We start from the raw sequence: 10,710 nt of genomic DNA, 5'->3' as shown, positions 1-10,710 counted from the left end.
TGTCTTCACCAAAATTTATCAAAATTTCACCAAATTTTCACTAAGAATCAATCATATATGCAACCAATTTTCAACACAGTCAAATCATACAACATTCGCACAACTCAAACACAATTAATCAAGATTAATTTCACCAAACCCTACCTTGATTTGCTTCCTCAAATTCAGTTATGCTTCTAGGTGTTCTTTAAGCATTTTTCCTCCTAAATCACATCAAGAATAACTTAAAATACAAAAATCCTTAACTGACCGAACCATCATATGAGTGTTAGGATGAGATTTCTCACCTTACCCTTACTGGAAATTAAAGTTTCTTCTCCCTCAAGTCAAGCTAAGCATGATTCCTAAGGAAGAACATCAAGAAAATACATGTTCATGCATGTTTTCCTTGGAATCGAAGCAAAAGAGAGAAGGAACAACCAACTCACCTTGCTTCTAGCCTTGATTAGTCATATGATTGTGAAGAGAAAGAAGAGAGAGTCCTTTTGGTGTAATTAGAATTTTGATTTGAGTTTTAGTTCAGAAGAAATAAAGTTTTGAAGATTTGGAACTAATAACTTTTCTCTTTTTTCCTTTCTTGCTATTTTCGGCCACAAGGAGCAAATGAGCCAGCCTTGGGTGTCTTGGGGTGGTAGTGGAGGGCTATGATCGGTTGGTTTGGAGGTGGTTTAAAATAATATTAAAATATCTATGGTGTATAACTACTAAAACTAGATGTATCGGAACGCACGTAAAAACACATATAAAAATACTTTTCTGAGCTACTAGTATAAATGACACTAATAACATATTTAATATGAGAATAGAATATGTATGATGAGGCATTAGCATCGCTACAGTCATCAGAGAGTGCTGGTGTTAATCTGCACCAGTAGACTGCAAACTCGGTCAAACCGATATCCTGTTTTTAACTAAAACAAGTCAGTTAATATTATAATATTATTCAAGCAAATATAATACTAATATAATGATAATATTATATTATTATCTTTCTTCTTTCATGAATTGAGTACAGTTCATCAAACTGAGATTATTTACAAAAGCCAGAATAAAAAGCTCTGAACCGATACGGTTCAAAAATTAGGTTCTTCGCAACTGCGTTGTCGAGCTTGCCTCAAAAAAGGTTCTAGCTTAAAGATGACATAATGAAAATGTAGATTGAGATGCTTGATGATATAGCAGAGGTGTTCTCTTCACTGATCTTTCGGAGAATTTCGTGTCTTTAGAAAAGATATCGCGTACTCAAAAACTAGGTTGTTAAAGTAAGGCTCCAATCAGGAAGACGAGAACGACGACCGGCACTGGGACCTGCTACCTCAGCTGCCGGCGAGGAGGACCACATGGAAGGTGTGCGTGTGAGTGCGAACGACAACAACACAAAGAGCGGCAATGACGACCAACTCCGAGAGCTGCTTCATCTGCCGCCGGCTAGGACGACCATGGGGAAGGGGCGATGCTACGTGCGATACGTTGGCGACACAGAGCGCGACAAACACAACCAGTTGCAAGACCGCGACACTGAGACCACACATATGGGTTACAACGGCCACAGTGAATGAGGTGACACCGACTGAAATTGTGCTTCACAGAAAAAGTCACGAGAAATAGACGAGAGACTGTGTTTGGTTTGGGGGTGATTGATCACCATTAGATTAGGGCATCATGGTGGTGACGGCAGGCTGGTTTTTTGTTTTTTTGTTTTTTTTTTTGTAGGGGGTGTTTTACCTGGAAACGACGCTGTTGAAGATTTTTACAAACAAAAAAAAAATTTTCATTACTAGGTCCGAATTCTTTAAACGACCAGTCACCATTTTTCCTAACTATGTTATATACAGTATTTCCATTAACGAAAAATAAAATTTCCACCACAGTCCCATTATTATTTAGTGATCCAAGTCCGTTTACAATGCTCACCATTTTGGACTGGTAGACAAACGGCCCATCAGCTTCCAACCGTTGAAACCATACGTTCTCATGCTAGTTTCTTATTAGCTTCAACCATGAAGCACATAGCCGATCTGCCATTTCCGTGATTTTACTATATAACTAAGAATATTTTAGGTTTTTTTTTTATCACTATATGACAAAGGAGACTTGCTATACATCCAAATATTTTTTTTATCCAAGCTCATCCAAGTAGACCCAACACCAACAAAACTACTCTCATCAAAGGAGCATGATCACACGTGTGTTTCATAACGCAACTCTTCGTCTTCGTCTTTGTCTTCTCCTTTTCCATTTCCTCCTTCTTCTCTTCCTCCTCCTCCTTCTTCTTTCAAATTCGCACACGCACAGATTCTTCTTTCGTTATAGTCATCACCAACAACACCAACATTTTGCATTGTTAAGTGGATTTACTCATTTTGATTCACTTGATTGTTAATGTGTTCAGTTGAGTCCTTGTGCATGCAGAAATATTTTTCTTATTGATTGAATGTTTATCACGTTTTATTCAGCACATGATTGGTGTTCGGTTCAGTAGTGTTGGTCATTTTGGTTCACCTGATTGTTATGTGTTCAGTTGACTTCTTTTACATGAAAAAATGCTATTCTTGATGATTTCATATTTATGACGTTTTATTCAGCACATAAATATTTTTTTGGTTCAGTGGAGTTGCTCATTTTGATTCACTTGATTGGTAGTGTGTTCAGTTGAGTCCTTGTGCATGCAGAAATATTTTTCTTGCTCATTAAATGTTTATCACATTTTATTCAGCAAATGATTGGTGTTCGGTTCAGTGATGTTGGTCATTTCGGTTCACCTGATTGTTATGTGTTCAGTTAACTTCTTTTGCATGGAAAAATGCTATTCTTGATGATTTAATGTTTATGACGTTTTATTCAGCACATGAATGTTGCTTAGTTCAGTAGAATTACTCATTTTGATTCACTTGATTGTTAGTGTGTTTAGTTGAGTCCTTGTGCATGTAGAAATATTTTTTCTTGATGATTAAATATTTATCACGTTTTATTCAGAACATCAATAGTGTTGGTTCAGTGGAGTTGCTCATTTTGATTCACTTGATTGTTAGTGTTTTCAGTTGAGTCCTTGTGTATGCAGAAATATTTTTCTTGCTGATTGAATGGTTATCACGTTTTATTCAGCACATGATTGGTATTTGGTTCAGTGGTGTTGGTCATTTCGGTTCATTTCTGTTCTGCACAATTCAAAACTCTTCCTCCTCACCTTCTACTACTTCTTCACCAGAGAGAGAAGGAGGAAAAGACAAAAAAATACAGCAACAACAATAACAAAAGAATGACGATAAGGAGAAAACACATGAAGAAGAAGGAATGCGAAAAAGAAGAAGGAGAATGAGGAGGAGGAGGAGGAGGAAGGCGAAGAAGAAGAAGAACACGTTCCGTGCGTAAACGAGCTTGAGAAGAAGAAGAAGAAGAAGAAGAAGAAGAAGAAGAAATGTCGGGGAGAAGAGAAGAAGCGTGAGGGAAGAAGAAAGTGAGAAAAGCGCGTGACCTAAAATCACTTGAATGAACTTGAATGTTAAAATTGCTTGGATGTGAAGAATATCTCATGACGAAGACTTGACTGCCAATCTGACCGTACCTGCTATATTGCTATACTAAAAAAGTAATTGATATATGTAAAAGTTTTCTAAAAATATATAATATCAACTTAGCATGCATAACAATCACTAATTAAAAAGTTGAGAAATATGAAAATTTTTTTACTTAATTATTAATTTAATATTTTAATTTAACTTTTTTAAATTAATAATTTAATAATATATATTTTATCTCATATTTTTAAATAATAACAATTAAAAATAATAAATTTGATGGTTTCTAAAAATATTTCTCTTAACCAAAGAGTCCAACACTATAGCAATTAAGGGTGGCAATGGGTAGGGTAGGGTAGACTTTGGATCCAACCCTAACTCTACCCGCGGGTTGTGATTTTTATATAAACTCAACCCTACCTTATTTGCGGATTGAGAATATCCCAACCCTAACCCTACCCGCTCTTAACCCGCGGTACACGACCCTACCCGCGGGTTACAAAAAATATACAATATTATTATATAACTTGATAATAATTTAAAATAGAACTGATTTTTATATAAAAAAATATTAAATTATCAATTAATGATTTTGTTTTAATGGTTAAGGATTTTTTGCATTTAGTGAGAGGCCTTTGATTCAACATCCACCTAAAACATATTTTTATATAAGTATATAACATAAACATATATAGAGTGCGGATTAATCGGATAGGGTTGAGACTCAACCCGCATCCTACCCAACCCGCACGAGAATCCTACCCTACTCGCATCCTACCCAACCCGCATCCTACCCTACCCGCTGCAAATCGAGGTAACAACTCTACCTGATCGAATGGAGTCGGATTAAGTACTCGCAGATAGGGTACATATTGCCACCCCTAGTTTCAAGAAGCTAAGCTAAAGCAAAATTCTGCCCGTCTATTGTATGTTAAATTAGTCCAAAATTGTGTCAGTTCCATGCTAAAGTTTTGGAGAAATTATCCCCAAAAGGAGCTGCAAAGGTCTCCTAGTACTTGACGATGGGAGCCACTACTAGCAGTGCCTTAACTTTAACGAGATGCTCTCTCTCTCATTCTCACTCTCACCTTTACCGCAACGCTATCTTCAATTCCATGCGTAACACTTCTCTTCGATTCTCCTCATCCGCGCCAATCAACAATGCCAGAGCCGGATCATCAAGTTATGAAGCATTGCTGTTGGATGCTGGCGGCACGCTTTTGCAATTACAAAACCCCGTTGAACAAACCTATGCATCTATCGGAACCAAATATGGTTGGTATTCTTTTCCTTCTGTAAAGCCAAAATTTGTAACAAAGAAATGCAAGCCTTAACAATTCAATTGACATAAAAATCCTAGGTTTCAGCCAAGCATTTGCAATTAATTGTGACCAGACCATACGTGATTGAATGAGAATGCATTTGAATGTTAGTGTTTTGATTTCTGGATGAAACGTGCTTCTCTATGTCTATCTTTAGGTTTGAATTTGACTCCAGCTCAGATAAAGCAAGGATTTAAGAGGGCGTTTTCTGCTCCGTGGCCTGAAAAGCTACGTTACCAGGTCCGTTCTTCGTCTGTGATGAAATTTATTAATTTATCTTGTAAATGCTTTGCAGGATTTCTCTTTTAAGTTTTGATGAATTTCGAATGTAATTGACGAACTAAAAAGTTTTCAAGTAATAGATATGAAAACCAGTGTTGCTGAACTGAATTAAATGTCCGGGTAGAACTTTTTTATACCGACAAGGCATAGAAAATAAAGCATAATTAAAAGTCATTATGTATAGGGGATGTAGAGAAAACATGTTTTATGAATGTGTTTCTGGAAAGCTGTAGTGATTTCACTAGCATGGTTTCATCTGCAAAGAAAACATTTATATGTTAATATGATATTAGTAGTTTCCATGTGCAAAATTAGTCTTGTTTTAGTCAGATTACTGCACTGGAGCTTAGCTATTTTGGTTTGCAAATCAACCAATGAAAAGTCAGCCCAAATTCCAGAAGTGACCCTGGAATCAATGACTGACATGTTCTAGGTTGGAGAAGATTTAGAAACTACTAGTGTTTTCCATACCTAAAACGACAAAAGAGATAACAATAAGAGAGCCTAGTGAGATAAACAGAGATTGCTTAGGGAGTGACTGAGTGAGTGCATGGTGAGGAATCAAGTGAATATTTGGTGGAAATTTTGTGTCTCATTAAAGAAAATAATGTTATTTATCAAAGTGTCTTCTTCCTTGCTCTGCAACCCATTTGTTCAGAATTTTCTTTGAGCCAATTTTGTTCATGGTACAATTGACAAGTAATTTCAGGTTTTGTTTTTTCAAGGCTTTCCAGAAAAAAATGTTTATACAGTCATATCATTACTACACACTCTCTTATATTTTATACTTGTATTTTAAACAGGGAGATGGGAGGCCATTTTGGAAACTTGTAGTTTCTGAAGCCACTGGTTGCAGTGATGAAGATTATTTTGAGGAAGTTTACAAGGTGACCATTCTGCGTAGGAGACTGTTTAGTCCCAATTTATGATGATTCTCCGAATTAAGTTAATTTATCTGTGGATTGCACAACCGTTTTGGAAAATTCAGTTCTTACCTATCAAAAGATTCAAAACCTTGAATGATGACTTCGATAATATCTACCCTTTTTAATTGTTCATCTTCTGATCTTCCTTCTTGTTCATTCCTCAGAATTCATCTGTTGTTTCAATTTATCTATATATTATTGCATACTTACCCAGGAAAAATAAATTAGCAGGAGATTTTAAAAGTACCTGACACTTGCCTTCAATTTTTAAATACACAATATGAGAGATGCTTGTTTCTGAACTTAGTGTTATTCATGTCAGTATTATGCAAATGGAGATGTGTGGCATCTTCCAGATGGAGCTTATGAAACAATTACTCTTCTCAAGGATGCCGGAGGTCTCACGAGTCAAATATATCTTTTTCCTCCTTAACCATTGTTTTCTTTTGAGTTTGTCCCTCCTAACATGATAAACACTGGCACAGTTAAGATGGCTGTTGTATCCAACTTTGATTCCCGCTTAAGGAAACTATTGAAGGATCTTAATGTTTTGAATCTGTGAGCTTCTGTAGTCCCTTCAGTATGCTTTTACTTTACTCATGCATATTTTAGGGATTTATTGAAATCTTTCCATTAATGTTTATGCGAACTTGCTTGTTGAACCTCTCTTAATTTGCTCAAATGTTACAGTGTCTGTGTACACCTTTCATAATGTCTGATTGATTATGTTCCGGTTTTACATTAGGTTTGATGCTGTCATTATATCCTCTGAGGTTGGATATGAAAAACCAGACCCGAGAATATTTCAAGCTGCTCTAGGTATATATGCTGTCTTTATGAAGCTTAGCATGTTTGTAATCAGCTTTCAGCTTTCTAGATGAACAATGAGAGAGAAATGGTTAATATTTGTCACATTTTCCTTGACTTAATAAATGAAAATGTTTTCTTCCCGCAGGAATTTCTTTTGCTTCTTTCTACTCTTCAATTTCTAAGGCTACCAGCGTGTTTTAATAATTTATAATTAGATATTCTGTGAATCGATACTTCGTGACTTCTTGGTATAACAATTGTAAGTTCAACAACAGTGATACCTTATCCTTCTCAGTGGATCGTGTGAGAAATTAACTGTTTTTGGCAACAACCTTTAACTCATTTGTTTTTGTCTTATTCAGTTCTAAACAAAGATTAGAAAAAAATAGGATTTGTTACTTTCCTGTTATGTTCACCTTTGTGGTTCCATTAATGCTTCAAGTTTATTGAGTTCCACATTTTGGTTTCTTAGATCAAATAAATGTAGAAGCTAACAAAGCCTTACACATTGGCGATGATGAAAAGGCTGATAAACATGGGGCAAATGCTCTGGGGATAGATTGCTGGTAAGAGCTTTCATAGCTCCTTATCTCAACTGTTCATGTCTTAATTTATAATGACACACGTGTTGATCATGCTGATCATTCCATATAATTCTGTTTACCCGCTTTTCCTGGAATATTAATTGATTTTAAGTTTTTAATTTTATTCATTAACCCTAAACGGGAGAATGGGAGATGCTTGTGAACCGAGTTGTTGCTTTTTCTTTTAAATGTCAGGTTTAAGCTAATTTCTTGAAACAGGTTGTGGGGGGTTGATGTGAAGTCATTCTATGAGATAAAAATCCGGATACTCGATTCAAACTGATAGCCCTGTTGATGGAAACCGTGAAGTTTTTTTTGTTGTGTTTCTTCCTTTTTCCTCCCTTCATCTGAATCATACATGTGATTTGTAGCACCAATTTCTCATTTGCGTGCTTTTGTGATTGAATAATGTTGTTGTCCTGATTTTCCATACATATTAGCAGAGACGTTGATGTGATATAAACATGGTTTCAGCTGAAATTCGAATAGAAATTGCTGTAACTAATTTTTCCCGCTTAGGCTATGTTTGGTATCCCTTAAAATATTCAAAGGAAGATGGATTTTTGATCTCTTCAAAAACTTTTGAATAGGTTTGGCATGATATGCATTTAGCTACGAAACTTTTTTAACATAAGGTGTCATGTTGAAAAAATATAAAAAATAACCATCATGGTATCCTTCCGACTATCCCAGCCACCAATCGCTTATCGCTGATGTGTCGGACTTTGAATTTTCCATCACTGTGTTTATCCACAAGTTCAAGGTCCCATTTCAGCGATTGGCCGGGCAGTCGGGCACGCTACTGATGCATCAGGTATCCATCACGGTTGTTATAAACTGTAGTAACTCAAGAGGAAAAGAGATTTTACCTTGGATAGAATGGGGGTAAAATTCGACTACTTGGATCAAACGAAGCTGATATTAAAACAATAATGCTACTAGTGTTAAACTCGTGCATGGCACGAACTTACATTTTAATTTAACATATTAAATCGAAAATAATATTTTATAATCATAAATTTTTTGAATTTTGTATAACACTATCATCGTTATTATATAATAAACGTATTGAATATACTGTTTTATCTTTATTCAAAGTAAAATACAAATGGAACAATTTAAAATTTATAATATTCTTGAACAATAAAGAAAAAGACTTGAAAAATTAAGAAAATATATAATTGGAATAGTAGCATGTCAGTTTTACACCAAACTTTATATCAAAACTTTATATCAAAAGACTAATGAAAATTTATCGACAACCTAAGATTTTACTAACCTCATTAAAAAAACAATTGGCATATAATGTTGTGCTCCCTGTTACATATTTCATTTCAAGTTTAAAAGTAGAGTTATAGATAAAACTTAGTTATATCTATAGTAAATATTTGTACAAAAGTGTAATGATAGCATGTTATTAAAATGAAAATACTATTTTTTATCTAAATATTATTAAAAACTTTTTTGAACACGACATTTATTGTTGATGGTTTTGGATTGCTGTATTTGTCCAAATTTAGAACCTTGAGGCTACTGCGACTCTTAACTCTTGACAAAGCAACATAAAGTTGTCTATGGGTGAATACTGATTTTGGCAAGTAAAGCCCTATATGTGATAGTGATTATTGACCCTGACTCTCTTGTTGTTCATTGCAAAGCACACTGTTAATGGAAATTGTCTCCATTGGAACTTAAATGGCAATCTTGAATTTGAAGGGATCAAGTTCATTTTTGGAATGTACACTTTGTCGCCAATATTTCTACTAGCCACTTCTGTCGCTCCCAATTACATTGTTGCTAAGTTTGTTAATTATTAACCTTGTCCCGTTGCATATCCCAGTATTATTACAGTGACTCCTAGCTTTAAAGTCAACTTGTGGTTGGATAGTCCCGAACATTTGATATCATTTAGGAACTTTGGTGTGAACCACTCTTATTGTACATCTTCATTCTCGAAAGCTTTGACATGTGTTAGAACTTAGATACTCCTTTTCCATTATTGGGAAGATTGTCAAAACGAAATCGTTTACCTTCTCGATACTCTCAAGCGTGGGTGCAAGAATTACCCTACTATGAAAATACCCTGTAATCGGACACGTTTTGCAACAAATTTGTATATGTAAAGTCTACCAAATGAGAGAGAGGGTCATCAGTAGTTGTAATCAGCAGATCATCTGAAATTTTAACTTCTGACTCATCACCAATAGCAGAACCCAATATTTTCATTTCCAACATCAAGTATCTAATTATCAAATCTCTTCATTTCACCATCATGTTGATCCAAAAAAAGACATTAGAAGCCTCATGTTAGTATGCAGCTTCAGAACCTTACAGAATGATCACAGATGAGATGCGTTTATAGCTGATGACAATATATCGTGTCTACTCCCTTTCGGAATCACCGAAAGTATCTGTCTGAAATCACCTCGTAGAACCACAACCTTACCACCAAATGGTCGATGTATCTTATGTTGATCAATAACTCGCATAAGATCCCTGAGCGTCCGATCTAGTGCTTCAAAGCACATTTTATTAAGCATTAGAGTTTAATCCCAAATTATTAAGCTACTTTGGATGAGCAGATCAGCTTTTAAACTACCATGCTTGATGTTGCAAATATATTCATCAGTAATTGTAATAGGTACTGAAAACATATAATGAGCCGTTATGCCGCCAAGTAGGAGTAAAGACACAATTCCATTGAATGCGACATTGAAAGCAATCTTTTCTCTAGATTGAATAGCAGAAGAAATTCCATTCCAAATAAATATCTTACTAAACCCATCATGTCCATAAATGAAGTAAAAACCATCAGAGTCTACAATAACAGCATTCAGTATCTCATCAAGTACTAACCTTTGCTTATTTGTGTCATATACTAACTCCTCTATTAGCTTATTCTGAAAAAGGCGAACATCAAACAACTCAAGATACGACATTGATATATAGTCTTTTAAAGATCTCGTATTGCTATTGAGTATCTTCTCAATCTCAATAAGGCAGAAGTTTTTTAATTCGTCATCAGTCATGTTTAGTCATAGCAAAAGCACATGATGGTTTTATGAAATATTGATGAGCGGATATTTTATACGCTTTTTGGCATCATTTTCATATAGTTTTTGTTATTTTGTTTAAGTTTTATTACATTTTCATAGGTTTTAGTGCAAAATTCGTAATTTTGGATTCTACTTTGAGTTTTTGTGTTTTATGATGATTTAACGTATTTTCTGGCTGAAATTGAAGAGTTTTGTCAAAGTCTGATTCAGAG

At 35.0% G+C, this 10,710-nt stretch overlaps 1 protein-coding gene across 1 annotated transcript; it reads left to right on the top strand.

The window, feature by feature from the left end:
* Positions 4,402-7,965, top strand: LOC107643623 (haloacid dehalogenase-like hydrolase domain-containing protein 3). The gene is made up of 8 exons (XM_016347319.2): positions 4,402-4,793; positions 4,998-5,080; positions 5,926-6,009; positions 6,371-6,446; positions 6,534-6,606; positions 6,794-6,867; positions 7,331-7,424; positions 7,662-7,965. The coding sequence occupies exons 1-8, from the start codon at positions 4,541-4,543 to the stop codon at positions 7,723-7,725; spliced, it is 801 nt and encodes a 266-aa protein (XP_016202805.1). The 5' UTR covers positions 4,402-4,540; the 3' UTR covers positions 7,726-7,965.

Source organism: Arachis ipaensis, chromosome B05 (genome assembly GCF_000816755.2).
Source record: "Arachis ipaensis cultivar K30076 chromosome B05, Araip1.1, whole genome shotgun sequence".
NCBI classification, from domain to species: Eukaryota; Viridiplantae; Streptophyta; class Magnoliopsida; order Fabales; family Fabaceae; genus Arachis; species Arachis ipaensis.
The sequence above is the reverse complement of the archived record's forward strand: the minus strand, read 5'-3'. Positions and strand labels throughout refer to the sequence as shown.

What these genes read in the sequence shown, in the direction of transcription:
- LOC107643623 (XM_016347319.2), top strand. Translation starts at nt 4,541, where the DNA reads ATGGGAGCCACTACTAGCAGTGCCTTAACTTTAACGAGATGCTCTCTC. An exon ending in ATTTTGAGGAAGTTTACAAG is followed by an intron (nt 6,010 to 6,370) that starts GTGACCATTCTG and finishes TATTCATGTCAG; the next exon opens with TATTATGCAAATGGAGATGT. An exon ending in AATATTTCAAGCTGCTCTAG is followed by an intron (nt 6,868 to 7,330) that starts GTATATATGCTG and finishes TTGGTTTCTTAG; the next exon opens with ATCAAATAAATGTAGAAGCT.